The 25,189-nt window shown below is 41.7% G+C and overlaps 1 protein-coding gene across 4 annotated transcripts in view; it reads left to right on the plus strand.

Moving 5' to 3' along the window:
* DLC1 (DLC1 Rho GTPase activating protein) overlaps window positions 1-20,606 on the plus strand; it is a 356,025-nt gene extending 335,419 nt beyond the window's left edge. For all 4 annotated transcript variants that reach the window (XM_043546178.1, XM_043546179.1, XM_007071048.4 and 1 more), the window contains 11 exons: window positions 753-816; window positions 3,750-5,182; window positions 6,496-6,672; window positions 8,625-8,784; window positions 9,002-9,200; window positions 12,658-12,871; window positions 13,920-14,034; window positions 16,571-16,789; window positions 17,548-17,765; window positions 17,970-18,143; window positions 18,835-20,606. In XM_043546178.1, the coding sequence (XP_043402113.1) occupies window positions 753-816; window positions 3,750-5,182; window positions 6,496-6,672; window positions 8,625-8,784; window positions 9,002-9,200; window positions 12,658-12,871; window positions 13,920-14,034; window positions 16,571-16,789; window positions 17,548-17,765; window positions 17,970-18,143; window positions 18,835-18,940 (3,079 nt within the window). In that variant the 3' untranslated portion in view covers window positions 18,941-20,606. The remainder of the gene's footprint in view (window positions 1-752; window positions 817-3,749; window positions 5,183-6,495; window positions 6,673-8,624; window positions 8,785-9,001; window positions 9,201-12,657; window positions 12,872-13,919; window positions 14,035-16,570; window positions 16,790-17,547; window positions 17,766-17,969; window positions 18,144-18,834) is intronic.
* Window positions 20,607-25,189: the final 4,583 nt, after the last annotated feature.

Consider the following 25,189-nt stretch of genomic DNA (forward strand, 5'->3'; position numbering starts at 1 on the left):
ATGGGGAGCCTGGTTAATTATAGCTGCTGTACTCTTACCCAGCAATGAATTTTGTTTGTTTTTATTTTGAGAGCCACAGTCTTAGATATGAAAGAAACTGTACAGACTTGGAAGGAAGAACAAGGTCTATGATTTTCTTTTTTCTTCTTTTTTTTTTTTTTTGAACAGATTAGTAGAGTTGTCCTGGGGCTGTCTTGAAAGTAATTTATGTTACACCACAGAGGAACAAAATAGGCACCTGATGTGTGGAAAATTAGTTTTCCTCTTTGAGGTTTCAACTAGAAGGGTAAAAAATTAAAGCAACAGCAGGCTGCATTACACCCACAATTGCAGAGAAGCACTTTCTTTGTACCTTATTCTATGTATGTTGGGATAATTTGCTTCAGGATTATATGTAAAAAGATATTTGATATTAAGCAATAATTATTAGTAATTCATTAATTTAAAGGCACTTTCAAACTTGGTCTGTCTCTACGCTCTTTGGACTGTTCAGTTATTCACTTCCCTCTCTTTGACTAGACCCAGGGAAACTAGTAAATGCTCCTCTACCCCTACTCTTCTCACCCAGAATTCAGATGAAGTAATGTGTTAATAATTAAGCATAATTGCTAATTGAGGCTCCCCTTGTGGCTCTTTGTATGCAAAGGAGTTTGGAGATAGCCTTCACAAAAGCATTTTAATTGAAATAGCCAGCGTCACAAAAGTCATACGCCTGCTGTTGTTAACTTGGTGTGTTTTGTTTTGTTCCACAGGCGCTTAAATACTTTAAACAAATGTGCAGTGATGAAGCTAGAAATTAGTCCACATAGAAAAAGGGTAAGATGTGTTTTGTTTTGTTTTGTTTTTAACATCCTACGTTACAGAACCATTTAAAAAAAAAAAAAAGCTGAACATGATCTCATAGTTCATCTAATTTAGCTGCAGCGCAAGATTGTTCCTGGGCCAAATCTGGCATCCTTACACAGGTAAAACGCTCTTTACACTTCATTGTGATCTTTTGATTAAGGACTTCAGGATTTGGCCCTGTAAGCGAATACACTCATTGATTCAGCTAAATCTTTTACGCACTCTGAGACACGGATGTGGCGCACTCTCAACTACTGTGACCTGTCAGTACACTTATGTCAACTATTCACACTCTCGTGTTCAGCTGTTAGCCCATATGGTGCTGACTAATCAGCATGGACCAGAGTAAATCATCATCTCAGCTAACTTGAGTTGACTCTTCAGAACCAAGTTAGAACACCAAAATGCTTTTTCATGTAGGCAGGCTCAGAGGGAGCGGAGGATTCCCAACCTTTCCCAAAAGATGCTCAGCTTGCAGAGTTGGACCCATTACTCAGGGGCTTTTTAATCACTGTTTAAAATACTAATCTAAACTAAGGCAAAATCTCTGAAGAATACTGTTAAATAAGCTTGAAGTAGTTTGCACATTGGTAAGGAAATCAGCACGGTTTGTAGAGTTTCTCTGCTGTTCGCGCAGGACAATCTCATTAGTCAGTGAGTCTTAAACTGAGACCACTACCATTCAAGATGAGCAATGATAGAATTTCTAGTTTGGATTTGGTATGATAGTATTTATGAAAAGTTTAGTTGTTCTTATTGATTTTTAATAGTAAGTATAAATAAAGGAATTGGCATTATAAAACATTATACCCTGGCTTAAGTCCTTGATTGATGGGCAAAGGCATTGTGAAAGGTTTTTTGGAGATGGGGGAAGAACTTCTCTTCAGTTCAGTTGAACAGCTGGATAGCAGTCTGAAAACATGTCTGCCTGCTAAAGGTCAACAGTAGTCACGACTGTCCACTGGAAGTGAATAGCTGCAGATGAAGATGACTAAACTTATGCAATACAATGCTGCCATTCTCATGACAAGAATGCTTGCAAATAATCTTAAGGGTGTTTACGAAGATCAGTCTCCTTTCTCCCTCCCTCCCCCCCGCCCCAATCCATTTGTGGTATGTAGCAAAGAAGGTTCTGAAAGATAACATTTTGTGATAGCATACACATAAGAAATGTATAATGAAGTTTTCTGACTACCAGAAGATTTCTGTTTCCTGAAATCAGGTCTCTTTCTTGTTTCTGAGCCTCATTAACAACGGAGTGATCAAGATTTATGTTAAAAATGGGCCTAATTTTCTACAAAGTCTGGATCTTATGTTTTGGTTTGGACCTGTTTCTGGTTTTGACTCAAGCATCAGTAGAGTAATATACAAATATAGGGCCAAATTCCACTTTTGTTGACTTAATGAAGACCAGGATTTGGCTCTTAAAGCCTTGTTTCCAAGAGGAAAATTACCTGTTGCTGACAGTGTCAGCAATGGGTGCATCTGAATGAATATTGTTTTCTTGGTCTTCCCTTGTAGTCAAATCATGTTCAATGCCAATTGAGTGGCACCCATTGTCAGGCATAGGTAATTTTCCTGTTGTAGGCAGACTTCCCAGTTTAATTAACAAGGCAAACTTCTCCATTGTTTCCTCACTCATGAATGGAATCTTAAGTTTCAGCATCCGGACCACAGAGTGCAGTGTGTCCTCTGTGTGCTGTACATATGTGTATTTGTAATGGCTTCTGTGGGGTTTTTGTTTTTGTTATGGTGGTGTTGGTTTTTTTGTTTGGTACTTTCTGTCTTCTTAAGGAAAACAGTTTAAACAAACTGGAACTTTGGCACATATTAACTATGTAGAAAACTAACTTTGGCAAGTTTACCTTTTGATCTTTGTTTAGCACCAAAGATGTATCCTGTATTGCTATGGTGTGTTAAAATAGTACTCTTTTTAGTTCTGGTCTTCCAACTTGTGTGTCATATGATCTTCTCCATGTGGATGGAAGAGAAGTGTGGTGGTCATACAAGATCATTCCCTTGCAGTAAAAGATTGAGGCTTAAGCGGCAATGTTGAAACATACCCTCAGGCACTGCCCATACATCAAATATAATCAGTGGAGAGGTTACTGACAATTTACTTGTGTTACACACTGTTGCTGGCTTTTACTGCTCAGTATCTATGAAGTAATGTTTAAAATTGCCTGGAGCTAATCTGAAGTAGAAACTTCACAGGACAATCTTAGTGTCAGCTGCTGGGTTATGGGGGAGGAAAGGACCAGGTAAGAGCCTGGAGGCATTAAACTGTAGCAGTGTAATAGGTTCTCTTGCTATCTCATTAGTCACAGTTATAAGACCATTTAAGCTTCAAGGGTGTGTAAGAAGTTAAGCTACTACAATTGAGAATGTCTGAGAAGCATCTCTTAATTGCAAAGGAATATAAACAAAGCCACTCTCAACAGAGTAACATTGGAGAGAGACCAGAGTGAGACCTGCCCCTCACTGACTCCGGTTTAAAATTTTATGCATGCCAGGAATTTCCACTGATCTCAAGGGTATCCACTGTGACCAATTAATTAAAAGCCTAGAGATACTGGGGTTTGTTGAAAAGAACAATTTAAGGCAGATTATATTATTTGGTCTGTTTGCTTTACGTCTACAAGACAGCTTTGAAATGAACTTCAAACATATATTTTCATCTATTTTTTTTAAAAAAATAAGTCTTAAGATATATTGCATATTATGTGTTATGACCTATGATTGGCTTCAAAGGCCCAGTCTTGCTCTAATTGAAGCCCATGGCTGTCTTGATATTAACTTAAATGATAGCAAGATCACACACTTAAGTATACTTACTGAAAGGACTTTGCCATCATCACTACCAGTTTGCCATTATACCTTATGGATGCTCTCTTTGCTCGCAGAGTGAAGATTCCGATGAAGATGAGCCTTGTGCAATAAGTGGTAAATGGACTTTTCAAAGGGACAGCAAGAGGTGGTCCAGGCTTGAGGAGTTTGACGTCTTCCCTCCAAAACAGGATTTGAATCCCTCATCCCCAGAAACTCCTCTCCTGACGAACGCAGCTAGCCATGAAAGCGTGCTGACAGACCTCAGTGAGCGTCAGGAGGTAGCTTCCATTCACAGCACCAGCAGCACCAGTAGCCACCAAGTCACCCCCCAGAGTGAGGCAACCACCACCAGAACAAACTCAGTCGTTAGCGTTTGCTCATCAGGCAACTTCATAACAAACGATGACTCCTTCAGCAGCCTGCCCTCGCCTAAGGAGCTGTCTAGCTTCAGCTTCAACATGAAAGCTAATGAAAAGAATGCGAGGTCTAAAACGAAGAGCCTGTTAAAGAGAATGGAGAGCCTGAAAATCAAGAGCTCTCACCATGGCAAAAATAAAGCCCCTTCCAAACTGGGTCTTATTATCAGTGGGCCCATCCTGAAAGAGGGCCTGGATGAGGACAAGCTAAAACAATTTAACTGTGTGGAAATTTCTACTCTCAATGGCAATCATATTAATGTCCCCATGGTACGAAAAAGGAGCGTCTCCAATTCCACCCAGACCAGCAGTAGTGGCAGTCAGTCTGAGACAAGCAGCGCTGTCAGCACACCTAGCCCCATCACAAGAACACGCAGCCTCAGTGCGTATAATAAAAGGGTGGGAATGTACCTCGAAGGCTTTGACCCCTTCAACCAATCAACCTTCAGTGATGTCATGGAGCAGAACTTTAAGAACAGGGGAAGTTTTGCAGAAGACACTGTGTTTTTTATCCCTGAAGACCACAAGCCAGGCACCTTTCCCAAAGCGCTCTCCAATGGTAACTTCTCTCCATCAGAGAGCAACTCTTCAGTGAACTGGAGAACTGGAAGCTTTCATGGACATGGACATGGACATCTCTCCCTCAGGAGGGAGAACAGTGCAGAAAGCTCCAAGGAACTGAGCACTGGGAAAAGGCGCAACTCCTCTAGCTCAGTGGGCAGCCGCCTTAGCATTTATGACAATGTACCAGGTTCAATTCTGTATTCCAGTACAGGTGACCTGGCAGACCTTGAGAATGAAGACATCTTTCCAGAGCTGGATGATATCCTGTACCATGTAAAAGGGATGCAGAGAATAGTGAACCAGTGGTCAGAGAAGTTTTCAGATGAAGGGGACTCTGATTCAGCACTAGATTCTGTTTCCCCATGCCCTTCCTCTCCAAAGCAGATTCACCTTGATGTAGATAATGATCGAACAACCCCCAGTGACCTTGACAGTACAGGAAATTCCTTGACTGAGACTGAAGAGCCCTCAGGAATGCAGGACAGAAGGGACTCTGGGGTGGGTGCATCACTGACACGGTCCAACAGGTCAGTAACAGGCTTCTTCCACTAGACCAGGGGTGGGCAAACTTTTTGGCCCGAGGGCTACATATGGGTGGAGAAATTGTCTGCAGGGTCATGCTGGGCTGGGGCACAGGGTTGGGGTGCAGGAGGGAGTCCGGGGTGTAGGAGAAGGTGTGGTGTGCAGGAAGGGGCTCAGGGCAAGGGGTTGGGGTGCAGGAAGGGTGCAGAGTGCAGGAGGGGCTCAGGGCAGGGGTTTGGGGTGCAGCAAAGGGTTAGGGGGCTTAGGGAAGGGGGTTGGGGTGCTGGGTACAGGAGAGGTTTGGGGTGTGGGCTCCGGCCCGGCGCCACTTACCTCCTGGGAGTGGGGTGGGGCACGGTGCCGGCCACTTCCAGGAGCAGTGTGAGGCCAGGGCAGGCAGGGAACTTGCCTTAGCCCCACTATGCCACAGGGCTGGCAATCCCACAGGCCAGATTAAAAGCCCTGATGGGCCAGATCCAGCACTCCGGCCACAGTTTGCCCTCCCCTGCACTAGACCGAATTAAAGCCTTAGCACAGAAGTAGCTGTGGTGATTAAAGCAAATATGTGACTTTTACATATCAGTTTCAGAAATTAATGGTGAGGATAATATTTTTATAGCACCTTTAATCTGGAATGGTTTCCAACCAAGCCACTTTAAAAAAGTGTATTTGTTTATTCAAAATGTTGTGTCCACCACTGAAATGCAACTCTTTCTGCAGTGCAATGTCAGAGTCATCTTCACCAGCAACATTAAAATAGTTTTTTAAGTGTGGGTGAGGAAGAACTTGTCAAGCTGAAATTGGGGTGTGTGGGAAATGCAGAATGTAATTGCCAGAATTTTAAATAAGAGAGGATACTGGTGGTGGTATCCCTGCTCTTTCCAAAACAGCGTCACAAAAGAGACCATGGCTATGTGGTCAAATCCTTCATTTTACAACTTGTTGGAAGTGCCATATTTTGAACATCATAGTGCCCCTTCCTACCATATTGTGCAAATTGCCATGATAGAACTAACTACATCGCAGTAATCAGCCCAGGTTGTGTGCTCCCACATTAATACCTGGAAATTCTGCCTTATCTACTATATATATGGAGTTAGGAGTTTCTGATATGTAGTAGATAAGGCAAAATTTCCAGATGTTGTCAGAAATGTCAATACGGAATGGAATGTTCTGCTAAATGGCACATTCTTAAATACACTCATTAGAACGTATGCTCTCCACATCATTAGAGAGAATCCTTTCATTGTGGTTTCCACATGTACCTTCCAAAGACACTTCAATAAATTGCTTTTTATTTTCCCCTCCTTTCCTGCAGGCATAAACTGAGATGGCACAGCTTTCAGAGCTCCCACGGGCCCAGCTTGAGCTCTGTGTCATTACAGATTAATAGCCAGTCTGTGGCACAGATGAACGTATTGCAGAAATACTCTCTTTTGAAGTTAACTGCCCTCCTGGAGAAATACACACCTTCCAATAAGCATGGCTTCAGCTGGTAAGGACCATTCAAACCCTGGGGATTTGCCAGTAATGAATGAATATAGAAAACATGTCACTAATCCCCAACTATCTTCCCTGTTTGTTTACTTGCATCTAACATTCTGCCACCCTCCTAGGGGGCTCTAGCCTCAGAGGACAATACTAAACCCATTAACCCTTCACTTTGTTTTAATGTCATTGGGTGTCAGATGCTCATTAATAGGGAGCCATAGAGAGTGGCTGCAATTAACGGGGAGGGACATGGGAATGCATTTCAATACAGATGCTCATGAAACACAGACCAGCTAGCTGTGTTGGGAAAAGTCCAGCTAGCATTCACAGCACAAAGGAATAATCATGTATTAAAAGAATTTGCACTTAAGGCGACCTACTTCAGCACATCTTAAGATACCAGAAAACTGTCTTCAAAGTCTTCTGCCTTTCTCCGTCATTGGTATTCTTCTTTATATCATTTATTTAATGCCAGGGCACTTCAGCTGAGTAAGTTTCCATCACTTTGAGTGTGTCACTATCTGACCACTAACCTTTTTTATGCTGAATACATTCTGTTTTAAACGAAAAATCCAAATCCAATTAAGTTATTTATAAAAACAAAATAAAAAAATTCAGCAAGTTTGGAAAAAAACACGGAGTTTTCCTGTAGCCGCTTCAGGTTTTCGTTACCCAGTCAATATTTTTTGTCAGATTAGTGAAATAGAAAACCTGTTATTGCCATATCTGTATTGCACAGTCTGTGCAACCCTAAAGCAGCAAAAAGTACAATATTTTTTTCCCCCTTCGTTCTTATGGCCTCCTCCTTTCTCCAGGACTCTGAGTATTTAACTCCAACATCAAAGTAGCTCCTGTTCAAAGGCTGTTATTATGTGAGCCATGCTAAATACAGAAGTTGTTTGTTCTGAAAGACAGAAATAAGTATTGACCGGTTATCCCTGCATGCTTCAGATTCTCGGTGGGGATCGTAATGTGTTCTTTCACATTCTGCTGGCGTGTTTTTTGACAAAGCAAGTATTATTCACACATATATCAATAGTGCCCCATGTTTAACTATAGTGTAATAAAGTTTGATTCTTTTTATTTTTTGTAGAACAGACTAGCCCCCAAAAGCATAATACATTGTATAGTTAAGTCTCCCTGTTTTCTAACACTGTTGTGTCCTCTGAAGTTTTGTATCCTACATTAACTTTCTCTTTCATTAGCGAGATGATGTCAACACTTTCAGACGCTAAAGGATTTTTTTATTTGAGAAAACACTCTTGAGACGCCAAGAGTAAATAATTCTTTTGAGCTCTGGTACATTTTTCCTCTGAGTCAAAAGCAAATGGAAAGGCCTTTCATTGAAAATAGGGGCCTGGCAAGGAGGGGGGTCCCTCAAAGAGGTCATTTGAAGAACTGAAATTTTTAGCTGACAAACTCAAATGTATTACATCAGTTTCCTGCTGTTACACATACGGGTGGGCGGTCGGCCTGGCTTGAGAGCTTTATAGAATGAGTGGTTGACATACAAAAAGGTTATTGTTCACATGCCCATCTTTCTTGAGAGACCTAAAGAAGCTACATTATAAAGGGTTGTTAGCCACGGGATTTATTTTGACTCTACTATAGTTCATCCTGGCTCTTGTTCTACCCCATAGCATTTGTCCTACTGGATTTGATAGACTAGCACCACCTATTAATGCTTGCAATCAACATATAGCCCCTTCCTAACATAGAGATGCTCCATTTCTACCCCCGCCTTCCTCTGTGGAAAAGATTAAATGTTTTCAGTGCTACAGCTAAGGCTTTCACATAGTATTCACTCTGTTAAAGTCTATCTATTTCACTTATTTTTTTAGCATGTTACAGCTACTGGAATCCAGAAGATGGTGGGTGGGTGGGTGTGGTTAGGAATGATGTGTATGCTGTGCTAACAGCTCTGCTTTCTCCTTCTCATTCTCTCTGCTTAAATAGGGCTGTACCAAAGTTTATGAAAAGGATTAAGGTCCCAGATTATAAAGACCGAAATGTGTTTGGAGTTCCCCTGCCAATTAATGTCCAGCGTACAGGGCAGCCTCTCCCACAGAGCATTCAGCAAGCAATGCGGTACCTCCGCAGCCACTGTTTGGATCAGGTTAGTTTCACTTCACTGCCATTCCACTACGCTGTCACCATCCCAGCACGTGATTGATTATTGTTCTTGAGCCAGATCTTCAAGCCCTTATTTCTTTTTTACTCTAGCCATATTCAAGCACAATTCCCATTGAAGTCAGTGGGTAGGACTATAGGATTTGGCACCTCCTTGGTAGATAATGTCCTTTTTTTTCTTTTAAATATGCAAACACATGTAGGTTGGACTGTTCAGGAAATCTGGAGTCAAGTCAAGAATCCAGGCTTTGCGCCAAATGAATGAGAGCTCAACAGACAGCGTTAACTATGAAGGCCAGTCTGCTTATGATGTGGCAGACATGGTAAAGCAGTACTTTCGTGATCTACCTGAGCCGCTCATGACCAATAAACTCTCTGAGACGTTCTTACAGATCTACCAATGTAAGTCCTCAGATTCCCAGGGTGAGACAGAAAATTGGGCCCTGGTTTCAGAGAAATGTTCCCAAATATGCACTCCTACAATGTGTAATTTACAAGGCTGAACTGCCAGATACATACCTCATCTGGGCACCACATGTGTTGGCTGCTAGGGAATTTGGAAACAATGCCATTTGATACCATCGTATACTTTACTTTACTTTTTGAAGTCTCCATTATTTGTCGTCCTGCCTCTTGTGAAACTGCTTTTTGGTTCTCTAGTTATATGGTGATGTAGCTGGCAAATTCTCCCAGTTTCATCTGTTTCTGAATGCTTGGAACCAATACAAACCCTCTGCCTCTTTGAATTGGAATTTCCTGTCTTCTCCTGGCACACTTGGTGATGAACTTTATTTTAAATCTTAATGTCTCATTTGAGAGTGGGGGGAGGGCATGCAGATACAGGGTTAGGAGAGCTTTCTGAAGAAATTTGCAAACTTGCTTTGAAAATTACTACGTTCTTTTACATCAGGATTGATCAAACTTGTGACATTCCTTCATCTTGTGTCATTTTATGCCCGACAGCAGCACTCATAAGCTTATGAAAACATTTTTAATCTTACAGCTGCCATTTTATCATTTCTACTATTGGTGCCTAGGGTAGGAACCACAATGGTACTTAGGCACCCGAGGCCCAGTGTTGGCTCTACTGCAATCCACAAGACTCCTGCCGAACCCTGTTGGCATCTAAACTCACTTGGCGCCTAGGGGCTTGTCTACACAAACAATTGTTTCATGGCATGCTGAGGTGTGACTCTATCCCGCACCAGCCTGCCACAGACAAACTGTCCTTGTAGACCCTGCTGATGTGCAGTTAGTTACTTAATGCACTTTGATCCAGTCCCATTTCAAGGAGGATTAAGATCAAGGTGGGTGCCCTTAATCAGTGGCCTAGAGAGTCATTTTCACTCTCTCTAACCCAGTGATTATATTTAATTTATCCACAGTGGAACAGTCATTGGGCTAGAAAGGTGGGAGACTCCGGTCCAGTCTCCCAGCTCCAATCACTTTTTTGTTGTTTCTCCACAGTGGAACAGCTTCAGCAGGAGAGATTGCAGGAGCCCCACATAAGACTATCCCAGAGCTCTGCGATTAGAGCTCTGTCTCGAGAGGTGGGAGACCACTGTCCAAATCCTTTCTCCCCCTCTGGCAGAGAAAGGAATTGGTTCTGGGTCTCCCACATCCCAGGCAAGTCCTCTAACCTCTAAGTAGAAGCCACAAGGTGGGTGGTGCTGCTGATGCAAGTGCCATCAGCAGCCATTCTGCATAGCATGAGGCAGGTGCCTAACTCATTTAGCAAGAAATATCTTAGGCACCTCAGCCATCTGATTCTGGGCGGCCGGTTCCTGTTCATGGATCAGTAAGCAGAGTTACATGCCTATCTCCAAGAAAGGGGCAGGGCTTAGCACATTACCTCTCATTGGCATATCCGATTAGCTAGCTCTGGCGGCTGGCATGCTGACTCTTTGTGGATTGAATTCTTAGGTGCTTATCTTTCCCTATTCATTGGAGCCTAGGTGCCTAACTCGGCTTTGTGGATTGCAGTTGTTCCTATGATGCTCCCCCCTCCCCCCCGATGCCTAAAAGTGAGGTACCATGATGCTCAGTGTTGCAAAACTGAAGTCCCTTTGCGGATTCCCCCGCCCAGCTAGTATACTATAGATGATCAGATCACACCCCAATTCTTCTCTGTGTTGAGCTGTTAGGATGAGAATACCTAACCGTTTCTTTGGAATGGGAGGGCGTCAGCTGTCATAACATTTAGATCCTCTGACCTCCTCGGGAGGCCAGGTTGATGCATACATGGACCTTGTGGTTTCATGCTGCCTCTGTGGTCCCATGGTGTCCTCCTAGGCTCCATGGTAGCATAGCTCCAGTAGTGCTATGCTATGAGGGACTCTTCATGCTGTCCACCTAGGTTTCATCACTGCCCTCATCACCATATCTGAATGCCTTACGTCACACCCCACCTTCCCCCAAAGCTCCCCATGGGAATTCTACAGGGCTGAAGAGGTTGTGCTACTCAGTTAGCACCAACTGATATGGGGTGGAGAGGAATGATGGCTGTCCCACCACCCTGGATACCAACCCTGCAGAGAAATACTTTCTAGTGGCTGGTGCCAGGGGAAGTTTAATACAGTGCTACAAAAACTGCACTCCCCCATTCTGCGTCTCCTTCCCCTGGGATTGATCTGCAGGGGTTGCAGCTGCTGTGCCTATAAAAGGGGGATGAGCGAGGCCAGAAGTTTGATCTGCTGTCCATAGACAGCAAAATCCTTTGGAAGTTGTACATTTTTCTTCTGGGTTTATGGCCAAAATTTCCCCTCCCCTTGGTATTATCCTTAGCATATTGTATGCTGATTGTGCCTGTGCACCACTTGTAAAATGCCTTGAGCTTGTTGAGGGTGGAAGGCAGTAGATCATCTGTAAGATATTTTAGTGTACTCTTTAAAACATTTTAACATCATCACCTACGTCAGTTTAAAAGAACCCTACAGTTTAGCTTATGCTCAAAGTGATACAAAATAAATGGGCTGTTAATAGTGAGAGAATTACAGATGAGATGTACTGCCAAGTTTCTCTTGAGCATGTCATCAAAGTTTTGCAGTGCCAATGATGGTGGAAAGGCCAAATGATTCAGCCCCTCAAATTGCCTTTTTGGAGGTGGCTCACTGGCACTCACTCTGAGAAGCAGAGGTGGCTTGGGTTATTTCTTTTTTTTTTTTTTTTTTTTTTTTCTTTCAGACTTTGTTTTTATAAAAACACGAGTCAAAATTTCCTGCCCAAGGTGTTTGTTGTCCGTAACCATGGAGCTGTGTAATGGTATGGGGCTGCATCTCAGTGACTTTTCTTTTTCCACCATGTGACTTTGAAAGATCTACTCAATAAAACAGACCTGTGTGTGTTTGGTGAAGCACTTTCTGGTTTATGGCATCAGTGTTGAAAAGGTTTAGTACCCATTTATTTATTTTGTTTTTTTGCTTCACTGATTGTTAAATGCATTTCCCTTGTGAACTTTATGAGAGCTGAAGAATTTTTGCTGGAATCTGAGTTAGCGGGACGTTGTTTCCATGTTCGCTACTGCCCATGATCATCAGTCACACTTCTGCAGTTAACAGCCCTTTTAGCGGGGCTGCAGGAGGATGTAGCGCTTGAAATTAAATTCTGTTACAAACTGTGGTATAGGCACAACTTTTATACTATTGAGTTTCTCTTGAGGCAGGAAATAACTGAGGGGTAGGTAAGTTGACGACAAAGAAAAAAATCTTTTGTGCGTTCCCTGTGACTGGTATGCATCCTGGAGGAAATCCTTTCAAACTTGAGTGAAATAATTGAAGCTGGAGTTTTGGATTGGGATGTATTCATGCTTATGTGTGTGGAAAATCAGTGAGCTGATGAGAATATTACTAATGTTATGCAGATGTGCCAAAGGATCAGCGGCTCCAGGCTATCAAGGCTGCTGTTATGCTTCTACCCGATGAGAACAGGGAGGTCCTGCAGATTCTTCTTTATTTCCTGAGTGATGTCACCGCTGCAGTGAAGGAAAACCAGATGACACCAACAAACCTTGCTGTGTGTTTAGCACCTTCCCTCTTCCACTTAAATACTCTCAAGAGAGAGAATTCTTCTCCAAGGTATGTCTCCTGCAGTTGTACAACAGTATTAAAATAACACCACTAGGTATCCCTGAGGATTAAGAAGGCATGTTTTAGCCTCCTTACTGCATATGTCTTGCAGGGGTAATTCAGTTCAGTTGTGCCACTATCCTATGTCAAACTAAGTAATTAAACTTTAAATTCCCAGAGTTTAGGTCAAGCTAAAGAATGGATGGGTGTTATGAAGTTCATTGGGACATTCCATTGCAAACAGCGGTTGGGAGAAAAATTGAAGAGGTGGTCAGATATGTAACCAGCTGGGGAACAGACCTGGTTGGTTACAGTTTTACCCTCATTCACTGGAGAGTGGTACAGTTTACCCATAATCAGAATGGAGTAGTCCAATTAGTGCTGCTTCCTCATTTACTTTATACATAAACACACACACTAATGCTGGTATTCAGATCACCAGCAAGAGCAAGGAACCAAAGTGTTTACAGACAGGTTTTTATTCCAATTTCCTCTTATCTGGGGGCTAATTGAAAGGAAAGGCTTTGCCCTAGTGAAAAAGTCACCAAATAGATTACCAGGAACTAGAATCACATCGGGGAGTTAGGCTGAGCATTGCAGCACCTAACATTTCGGGGCCCTGTCACTCAGTGGAATTCACAACCCAGAGTTGGGAGTGAGTGGTAAGTGCTATTTAAACTATTTTTTTTTCCAAGACATTGAACTGTGACTGGTAACCAGCCTTTGAGGCCATGTCAGCAGCATCCCCACAGCTCGAGGTGGAGTCTCAGTTTTCCCATTATGAACACTCCATTCTCTTTACTGGAACTGGTCATGGTGGTCAGCTAGGCAGCCAATGTGGCTATTTACAACTATGAACAAGTTTACAATGGGTTAGACTTGCCACAGAACAGGCATAGCTGCAGTAGGAAGAAAAGTCATCAATAACATTTAACATTACATCTAACTTTTCTGTCCTAGGCAGCTCTAGTCTATGCCATCAGGACATTGTGTAGTTATACTGCTTACTTACAAGCCATTAACTAATACTGACTTGTTTGTTTTTCCTCCTCCTTAGGGTGATGCAGAGAAAACAGAGTCTGGGCAAACCTGATCAGAAAGATTTAAATGAAAACTTGGCTGCAACTCAAGGCCTCGCCCATATGATTGCTGAGTGCAAGAAGCTCTTCCAGGTGAGACAGCCATCTGTGAAACAAATAGCACCATTGGTTCAGCAGTAATCAAAAGAGCTCTGTGAAAAATAGACAAGTACTCAATGGAGAGCCAAGAGTCTCTTTAGTTTGTTTACAGACTATATTCTTAGGCAAACAGATAAGCACCTTTTAAAAAACAATATAGAATCATAGGACTGGAAGGCACCTTGAGAGGTCGTCCAGTCCAGTCCCCTCCACTCATGGCAGGACTAAGTATTATCTAGACCATCCCTGACAGGTATTTTTCTAACCTGCTCTTAAAAATCCCCAGTGATGGAAATTCCACAACCCCCCAGGCAACTTATTCAAGTGCTTAGCTACGCGGACAAAAAGTTTTTCCAAATGTCCAACTAAACCTCCCTTACTGCAGTGTAAGCCCATTGCTTCTTGTCCTATCCTCAGAGGTTGAAAGAGAACAATTTGCTTCCTTCCTCCTTATAACAACCTTTTCTGTATTTTAAAACTGTTTTATCTCCCCTCTGTCTTCTCTTCAGACTAAACAAACCCAATTTTTTCAATGGTCCCTCATAGATCATGTTTTCTATATCGTTAAATCCTTTTTATTGCTGTTCTCTGGTCTCTCTCCAATTTGTCCACATCTTTCTTGAAATGTGGCACCCAGAATTGGACACAATACTCCAGTTGAGGCCTAATCAGCACAGAGTAGAGCAGAAGTAGTATTTCTCATGTCTTGCTTACAACACTCCTGCTAATACATCCCAGAATGATGTTTGCTTTTTTTTTTACAACAGGGTTACATTGGTGACACATTTAGCTTGTGATACACTATGACCCCCAGATCCCTTTCTGCAGTACTTCTTCCTAGGCAGTCCTTTCCCATTTACTTCAGACCATTTCTCCAGTTTGTCCAGATACATTTGAATTTTAATCCTATCCTCCAAAGCACTTGCAACCCCTCCCAGCTTGGTATCATCCACAAACTTTAGAAGTGTACGCTGTGCTACTGTATAAAAAATTGATGAAAATATTGAACAAATCCGACCTAGATCCGATCTCTGCGAGACCCTACTTGTTATCCCCCCTCCATCTTGACGGTGAACCACTGATAACTACTCTCTGGGAATGGTTTTCCAACCAGTTATGCACCCACCTTATAGTAGCTCCATCTAGGTTGTATTTCCTTAATTTGTTTATGAGACGGTCATGCGAGACCGTATCAAAAGCCTTACTCAAGTCAAGATGTACCAAATCTACTGCTTCACCCTATCCCCAAGGCTTGTTACCTTGTCTAAGAAACCTATTAGGTTGGTTTGACGCTATTTGTTCTTGACAAATCAATGCTGTTACTCATCACTTATCATTCTTACACATTATATATTTATATATATTTATATACAATAAAGTTTGTTGTAGTTTGATGCTGGTAGTGAGGACTGCAGTTTTTCCAACCTGCAGGGTTCAAAAATTGAGTCAGATCCCAAAGCATGAGAATGGTTTAAATATAAGCCTTGGGCTAGAAATCACAACAGTTGGGAGGAGGAGCTCCGGCAGGTGGGGCATTGGGGTGTGGAACAGTGTGGACATGGTTGGGTGTCTGACTTGAGAACCTGGCCTCTGATTTGCAGAAGTGCTGAGCAGTCAACTGCAAACTGAAGTCAGTGGGAACTGTGCTGTGAACATGTAAATTGTTATAAAAAGTTGAGTACTCTGAAAAATTAGGCCCCACGCGTCTCAAATTGGGCACTCAAAAGTAGTGTCTTCCTCATCTGTAAAATGGGAATAATAATACCCCTTCACCACATAGGGATGTTATGAAATTAATTCATTAATGTTTGTGAAGTGCTCAGATCCTATAGTAGTGATTGCTGTAGAAAAGCCCATGAGGCTATTAAAAATTCTGTGTTCAGAACACAGTGAGTAGTGTGCAATAAATGAGGCATGGGGCACACATTGTACAATGAAAAGAAATACTGAGTAGCTGTTCCTATAGTGAGCACCATCCGTTCTGTGCACGGAATGAGGTCCTGTGTAAAAATAATTAGATCATGTAATTAAACTGTATCATAATGCATGCACACAAGGGGATCAAATTAAGGTTCTGTGAGCAATTTTAATTCTGGCACATAACATGAGTGCTTGATTTTGCAACTGTAGCATTTTAAATATAGTTTGGGTGCAGTATATACACATATATGCACCCCTCCATGTCTTTCACTGTTTTTTTCTCATCAGGGTTGTGACTATATTTAGCTTTTAAATCCCAGTTGGCAGAAGTATGTAGCAAATATTTCTTTCAACAACTAGCGTTTTTTTTCCCCCCCTTCATTCTTTATCAGGTTCTTTGTCTTTTTTCTTCTTTCATTTATACACTACCAATCTCTAAATTCATCCTCTATGTTAATTGTCATCCTGCATGTCTTCAGTGGGGGGCTGAGTTCAGATGACTGTTTATGAATTTTTGAACCATTAGCTTTGACCCTACTGAGTCCTTCAGTTTCCCTCAAAATATGAAGAAACGGTTCTAGGATGATTATTCTCTTTCTGCAATTCCCAGATTCCTGAAGAAATGAGCAGATGTCGGAATTCTTACACAGAGCAAGACCTGAGGCCTTTAAGCCTGGAGGAACTTGGGCGAAACAACAGTACAGAGCCCTCAGACTATCATTGTTACCTTCAGGACTGCATGGATGACCTGCTTAAAGAGATGAAGGACAAGTTCAAAGGCTGGGTCAGCTATTCCACATCAGAACAAGCAGAGCTGGCCTACAAGAAGGTACATCAGTGGAGTCCCAAATTCACAATTCCTGTTTAGTTGGCGGTTTCTGTGGTTTTAGTCTGGTTCAGACTAGACCTTTTAATAGATGAGGGTACAGCAGAAAAGAAAACAATTGGTAAAGTGCATCTGTATTCTGAAAAGTGATTATGGGGAAAAAAAGCGCACACACCTTAGTGAGTCTGCTGTTTTTAGGGACAAAAGTAAGTTTATTCCTGTTCATTCCACAGAGCCAGCACATCTAGAAGGCAGCTCACTGCCTTCTGTACTTTCTTGTGCATCATAATGAAAATATTTACTGAACTTCATTGACAGGATCAGTTACCCCTGTGCAAACCTATAGCCAACAAACTTGCACAGATGTAACTGAAGGTATTGTTTGGCCTACAAGAACCTTTATTACTTGTAAGAAAAGAAGCTTTCTTGCCTCTCAGATCAAGTTTGCAGAGCTGGTAGCGAGAAGTGATTGAGAGGCAATAAAAATGGAACCACAGGGTGCTATTCTCAGTTTCCTTTTTCAGTTCAGAACCACTCTTGGAAGTTATGATCACTCCCTTTAGAAAGTAACTTTGGAAGTTTGCACATCAATTCCATTGGGCCATGCAGCTTATTCTCACGCATGAGATTTTCTTTCTTCTGACAAGACTAATAAGACATGATGTTTTGATGCCTTTATAGTAGGTTTTTCAACACTAAGAAATTAAGAAAGAAAAGTGTAACTTGTAATAGTACTGACAAGCCTATGCTGATGTTCCCAGGTGTGTGAAGGACCCCCGCTCCGGCTGTGGAAAGCCACCACTGAAGTCCCTGCTGTGCCTGAAGAGGTTTTAAGCCGTTTACTTAAAGAGCAGCATCTTTGGGATGAAGATCTCTTGGATTCTAAAGTAATTGAAACCTTGGACAGTCAGACAGATGTATACCAGTATGTGCAGAACAGCATGGCACCACACCCAGCCAGAGACTATGTGATTTTAAGGTGAGCTTTCACATACTGCAGCACTAGGCTTAAGACAGAGAACTATCAAAACTTAAGAAAAAAATCTGGTTTACACTACTTCCGAAGAAGGGAGTTTGTAGACACATGACTATGCAAATTCTAGCAGTTTTTCTAAGGCTAGTAGAAACTTGTCACATTACTGTAAGAAAAGGAAGGCAATTATTTCATGTTTGTTTTTAACAGAACATGGCGGACAAATTTATCAAAAGGAGCTTGTGTGCTGTTAGCCTCCTCGGTGGATCATGACCGTGCTCCAGTGGTTGGTGTTAGAGTTAATGTGCTTTTGTCCAGGTATCTGATTGAACCCTGCGGGTCAGGAAAATCCAAACTCACCTACATGTGCAGAATTGATTTAAGGTACAGTCTACCGCTTTGTCCCAGCAGATTTTGTTGGTGGCGGCAGTTCCTCGGGGGTGGGGGGGAGGTTCGTTTTGGGTTGATTATTCAGCATTTGTACTCATGGCTGGCTCGTGTCATAGGCTGAGGAAGGCTATGCCTCACCAAACAGCCCCACATGGCCCCACCCACCCACACTCTGCCTCAAGGCCCCCTCCTGCTTGCCGCTTCCCCCTTGGCCCCAGCCCAGGCAGGCTGCTCCTCTTCCTGGAAGCATGCTAGGGCAACAACCTGTGGGTGGACTCTCACACAGTTATTCAGTAAGACAGGTACGTATTTTGGTGGTTCTGTTCTTTATGTAGTTAGTTGTTTTTGTTCCCCTTCACTTCTAGTAGGCATGAGTATTTGAGAGAGAATAGTTGAATTCACACACTTCTTACATTAGTGACCGAGCCCAAGTTCTGATGAAATCTTAGTTTTCTTTGGTAAAGCTGTGTGCGTTTGATTTGGATGTTGGATTAGTGAAAACTAATAACCGACTTCTCCAGAGAAAAGGGGTTTCCGTAGAGTTCTGTTCAACCAGGCTTTTGGAATAAACCAGTACTGCAGCCAAGTAGATGTTCATTTGAGCGCCTTTGATATACTTTTGTTGAGTAAGGACCAGTACTGCTGATAGAGCTTCTTGTTGACTTTGTTTCCCTCTATGCTACAGGGGCCACATGCCAGAATGGTACACTAAGTCTTTCGGACACCTATGTGCATCTGAAGTTGCTAAAATCAGAGACTCTTTCAGTAATAAAGAAGTAAAATCCAGGTGACTACAACTACGCATTAAACCCATCATCAGTGTACACATTCCTAGCAACTGAAGACTATTGAATGGATTATAGCATGACATGCAAGTGGTGAATTGGAAGACTAATATATTGAATTGGACTGACCATCCCATACATTTTAAAGCTGCTTCCTGTCTGTGTAAGGTCTGTAGTATAGACCTTGACTGGAATATATAGGAGGACTGTATGCAAGGAAAAATAAACTGTATATTGTACGATTACGAGATGGTTTGAGTTGCTTCTGAGAAGCAAAACTCTAAACACAAATATATTATGGAATGGGGTGAAAATACTTCATTCCCATGTGATTATTAGCTTTATGTACATATGTCATTTTATTTGTAATGTTTTGGGGGACTGGTGTATCCACTGGAATAGCTGGTACTCTTCAATGTGCTCTCACTGAGAGAAGCAAAGAAAGGTTTGCACAGAGATAAGTGTGAATGAGTGTAATTGTTGAAAGGAATAGGTAGAAGCATGGTGTCTGGCACACTGATACGGATCCACAAAATGGATTTTAATGTATTGGATACAGTTCAACCTGGAATCTCTGACTACCCAATGGACCAGCAGCAGCAATCCTTCATTCTTGCCTGTTTTGTGTTACTAACATTTGTTAACCTGTAAGCAATTGTTATAGTAGACTTGCTCTGTCTGTTTCATACCCATGTGATCTTTTTAGGAGTGATTAGCAAATTTCCTGCAGTACAGAATACACTTGTAAACTATGTAGATTGAAGTAGCGTTGAAATTCCTCTCTAGTGGTCAAAAAAGCCACGAATGTCAAATCGTTGTATTGCCTAAAAGTGAATATGTGTTGCATTTACTCCTGGATGTGTTGTAATAATTGTACATGCTCTTGGTATGTTTCGCTATATCCTAATGGTTTAAGAGGAAAATGTAGACATAGGAATCCTGATGGTAGGATTCTAGGGCAGCAGACAGAGTAAGTTGACTAGGAAGATTCAGATGGATTTTCTCTCTCTCCTTTACCTGCCTTTCTGAAAGCTGCACATTAACATGAAGCTTTGAGAGCTTCAGTGTGAGCCATTTAATTTTTTTTAAAAACCCTTTGGATATTTCTCACTGACAATCATGTTATGGACAGTAGGAAACCAAGAGGTCCTCTGGAAAAGGTGGTCTTTATGCAGGTTTTACAATAAAGGACAGATTTGATTTAGAGATGCAGTATTAAGTGGAAAATGTATTTTGTGGCTGAGGGTATGAATGAGTTGCAAGGTGACTGAGACTTTGTTACCATTGTCAGTATTATTTTTATTTTTTTTAATGGCAAATGTATTAGTTTCTTCATAAATAAGGAGCCCTTCTATATTCAATTTGAAACTTTGAATTTGTAAAATTATATGGTGTACATACCATCCTATCAAATATGTATACTTGCCCACAGTGTACTGTCAAACATAAGTAAAGCATGATAAAGATAATAATTTAAAATATACTTGTATTTATACCTCAGATATTCTTTTGGGTGTTTGTACCTCAAGTATTTTTTTTCCTTCTAGTGTAAATATGCTTTACATATTAAGGTTTAAGAGAACACAAGAGGAAAAGGTTTATAACTTGGTATATGTCTGTACAGAGTATAATCAATAAGTGCACTATTAAATGTTTAAAACTGGGGGAAAAAAATCTAGTGTCGTCACATCTTTTTGAACATAGTTCCTCCTAAATTCCTGCCCCTAATCTGTATTTCATACGAAGTCTGATCCTGAGAGATGCTGGAGTGCTATTAACTCACATGGATTTCAGAATTGCTCTAGATGTCACCGAATCCTCGTCATAAAGCATCCTCCATTCAGCTCCCACTCAAAGTTCCCACTGCCATCAAAGGGAATTTTTGCCTGAATGGAAACAGGGACTGTAGAATTGGACCCAAAATCAGTACAATAGCTCCAGGAAGCAGAGTTCATACCCTTGCTAACGAGATCTTCTGATTGAAAAATTGCATTCAGATAAAGCTTCATGTAAAATGAGGTTCACTGCAAACAGGAAACTCTGCTGGCTGTTCAGGTAGTGTGTAGATTCTTTCAAAACAAGAGGACAGATGAATAAAACATGAAAATCTGAGAGTTAAATCCTATGCACCAATGAAAAAGTCAAGCAATTAAAAATTATAGTCAATTGAAATATCCCTGGTCATCTGGAAAAGGATTTACAAGATTTTTTGGGGTTGGTTTGGGTTTTTTTGAACACCAAATCAATAATTAAAATGGTGCCGCTTTCTAATTAAGTGCACTGGGTTTAAAACTTTTGTTTTTGATGAGCAGGGCTGGGTAATCTCAACTCATTTATTTTAATGGGACAGCTCTTCCGAATTGGACCCACAGAGCAGTCAATGCAAAGTAGTGATAGGCATCTTGAACATACTTTTATTGGTCAGAGCTAAACACCCCTTTGCTTTTAAGAGTTTACAATATTAAACTTCTCCGGTCAGAAAACCTTGACCTGTTTTCTTCTTTAGCAATCTTCTTTTGGGCTTACACCATGAAGCACTCCCCCACCCCACCCCCAACAAACTGGATAGAGTAGTAATCAATGTGTTAAACAGTAACTAACAAAAACTGATATCTGCATGATGAGGTGAAAGCTGCATCTTCAATTTCAGGTTTTTTAACCCATGCTGAAGTTTACTCAAACCTCAGTTAAAGCTAAACATGGCTTTTCTTCCTTGGCAGATATGCCAAAAAAATTCTGCCTCAAACATTTTAGACTAATGGTGACCTAAAATGTCTGATTTCTTTGGAACGCTTTGCTAATGAAATAAGATGGGCTTAATATTTTGAAACAAAGTCAATTTTTCTTCACCTTGTAACTTTAAGCTCTTTATGCCTAACAAGGTGTTTGTTTGGTTACTTCAGATTCAAGTGCCCAACACTAGTCTCATTTCCCCTTTTTAAAAAAAAATAAAGTAAAGTAACACTCCTATACGCCTTAACTCTTATTCAGACCAACTTCTATTGCCATCGCTGGTAGCTTGGTGCCAGGAGTGCTGGATTGCACCCCAATGAAATTCCCAATACTTTATCTGCATGACAAGCTATACAATTCTTGCCTAAGTGTAGCTCAGTGAGGATTAAGGTAGTCTGTGCAATTCCAGTTTGAATTTTTGAAAAAAAAACAAAACAAAAAAACCAAGCATGACATTCTCACAGATTTCATGGGATTCCAAAAACTCTGAAGAGAATTTCCCAACACCATGAAGTCATAGTTAATTCCAGTGAATTCACCCTCAAGCACTACATGCTAAACTCCCTTAGTTATTTTGAGGTCCTGAATGAAGTGACCACATTGGTCTCAGCTCAGTTCTTTAGGCTAGGAGACCACCTCACAAGCCAGAAGCATCTAATTTGACAACCTGATAAGGTGAGGTGCAAGGAGGAACCTGAAGTCATACTTCTTCTTAAGTCTGAATGGCAGTGGCTGTGATCCCTGCAGCCTGGGGTAGGAAACCCTGACAGTTTTTTTTTTTTAAACCGCAGAACAGTTTATTTATCCTGTTAAGTACAGGAAATCACAATCAACAGCTTAACTTACAGGCACAGGTTAACCAAGCCATGTAAAGCATTTTTTACTGAAATGTGAAGAGTCAGGGCCCTAAGACAGTTGTCAGGACAGTTCATATTGGAGTCTGAGCTTATTTATCTTAAGTTCTTCTGATGTTGCTTGTGTATACTGGAGGTGGAAGTACTTCTGCAGAACTGTTGAAATTGGCCAAACCAGCTGCATTGAACAAGCACTGAAACAAGGAAAGATTTAGAGACTGCATTTACTGATGTGCTATTAGATTGCCTTCCTTCAACTCCCTCTTCAGCATCTCACGCAGACTTGCAGAGAGCCACAGCAGAAAAGCAAATTTCTCCTCTCTCACATTCTGTGGGCTGTCTGCAGATCTTGACAGAACCCTTCAATAGCAAGTCATCTGAACTTTCGCCATGATTTACAGGGAATGGCATGCATCCATCCACATTGACAAACAGAATAAAATGGAAGTTCACTTTATCCTCCTCCTACTTGACATTGGCCTTCTTGTGCAACAGCATTATGGACTTCCTGAATAGCCTTGTTATTTTCAAGGCATTTTGCTCTCTTCAGCAGAGAGATCAGCTGTTTCCTTGAGAAAAACTAACAAAATTAAGGAGCAATCTTTGAGGAAAGATTAAAAGAAACCACATCTAGTAAATACTTGTCAGGCAGCCAAGTGGTGTGTAAGGGGAATATGGTAAGTGCCTGCTAGTACTGGAAGATTATAAAAGCCAACCAAGGAGAGCAATGATTTAATACAAGCTAGAAATCTATAAACTCAGAGTAATGGGATGAAGTTTATTAATGGAAAAAGTGAGGCTGAGAAATCAGGGGGAAAAAATTCCAAATCAGTGAGAGGTTCCCCCTCCAAAAGAAGTGGTAAAAACTTACGCCATTTACAGGGGGGCTGGAACAATATTTATAGTGGGGATATTGAGAGCCATCGACCCAAACTGTAAACGTTGTATATGATGGAAACCACTTCAAGCCAGAGAGTGTGGCAGAACCCCTAGCAACCAGCAGTTCTGGAACTAGGAGTATTTATAACTGCACTGGACAAAACTCTTGCTATATGCTAGAGGACATGATGGTTCCGTACAGCTTTCCTAGCTCCTCTATATAGGACTCTGTCTGACAGTAGCTCATACTTTACTAGCTAACAGTTTTCACCTGAGCACATTTGGGGTAAGTCCTAGGCTTCACTTTCTTTCCTAGTGTCAACAAATTTGAGTTACTCCCCTGACTTCCAACCTTAACCTTGTGCTGATTGTTTAGATGTCTCAGATTTCTGCGAAGCTTTTGGTGGGAGAGGCGAGGCATGACCAGGAGTGTGTATTCATCTTGGTTACCAGTACAGCGTAACAGGGAGCAACACTGATAGTTAAGGTTGCCCAACACTTTCTGTTTAAGACCCAGTTTTCAGTTGCTTGTAACTTTGCCAAACTTTAACCATTTGTATCTATGCTGGGTGTCTTTTTGGAAAGCTTCAGCTAAAATGGCCAGGTCTTGTAATTATTTTATTGAGGCAGTCAAGCACCTCCAGCCTGTAGATCCAGGAGTTGAAATTTGGCATAGAGGATCATCACTAGTGAGCTTTTTTTCTGTTCCCCTGAAAATTCACTAAATTTGGCCAAGTTACAAACCTCTGGAAAAGTCTCACTTTGCACATGCTCAGTAGAGACATGCATGAATTGGGCAGAAAAATTCTCTGAAGATTCCATTTGCACTGAGCACTCTCCATCTCCTAACAGCTCCTGTGTGCTGGCTAAACTAAGTGGCACCATCCCTGGCCCATAGTGTGATTGAGTGTGCTCCATCCCCAGGCTGAGCAGGGCTTTCCCTGCAGTTGCTGCTCCCAGTCACAAGAGCAGAGAGCACAGAAACTCTCTCCTGTGTCTTCAGTGCTGCCCCTGTTGACAGTGATGAGGAGAAAGAGGACACCGACTGACTCAAGTGCAGAGAGGTGAGGAACTGGAGGAGAAAGATACAGAGGGTGTGGGGTGGGAGGGTAGGAGCTGAAGTGCAAGAAAAGATAAAAGCAGGAGGGAAACCATGAGCAGAGCTAAGGATGGGGCAGGAGCCAGGGTAGTGAGTAGGGGCAGGAGAAGAAAGGTCTAACCATCAAAGTAGAGTATAATCCTTTTCAGAATCTGGACTTGGACCCTTTATGCCTCAGTCTCTACAGGCCTTTGCTGTCTAGAAAATAGCTGTGAAACTCATTGGCAAAAGCAAAGTGTCTCTCTATCCCTTTCTCTCAACAAGTCCTCACACAAGATACCAGCCTTCTACTGCTACCAATTACTCCATTGGCTTGAGTGGTAGATTACTGCGCTGTGGCTCTAAAAATCCCAACTCTGCTGCTGTTGCATGGGGGCAGGTGGGTGAGAGGAAGGGAGGGTCCCACATGGTTTCACAGGATGAAATTTGTTTTTTTTCAATTTAAGCATTTTAAAAACCTTGAGGGGTTAGATGCAATTTCCTATGTTAAAAAGAGAACACTAAAGTTGCTAAATCAAGGACTTTAAGTTAGGAACCACCAGAATTAAAGTTGACCATACAACCTTAATTCAGTCTTCTTGTGCATATGTATTATGATAGTATTTAATTGCGTGATCACATTTTTGCTGCCTCCTTCAGCGCACAGACTGGACTGGCTCCGGAGATTAATCTGGATGGTGTAGTAAATGA

The sequence above is a fragment of the Chelonia mydas genome, chromosome 4, assembly GCF_015237465.2.
Source record: "Chelonia mydas isolate rCheMyd1 chromosome 4, rCheMyd1.pri.v2, whole genome shotgun sequence".
Classification (NCBI taxonomy): domain Eukaryota; kingdom Metazoa; phylum Chordata; order Testudines; family Cheloniidae; genus Chelonia; species Chelonia mydas.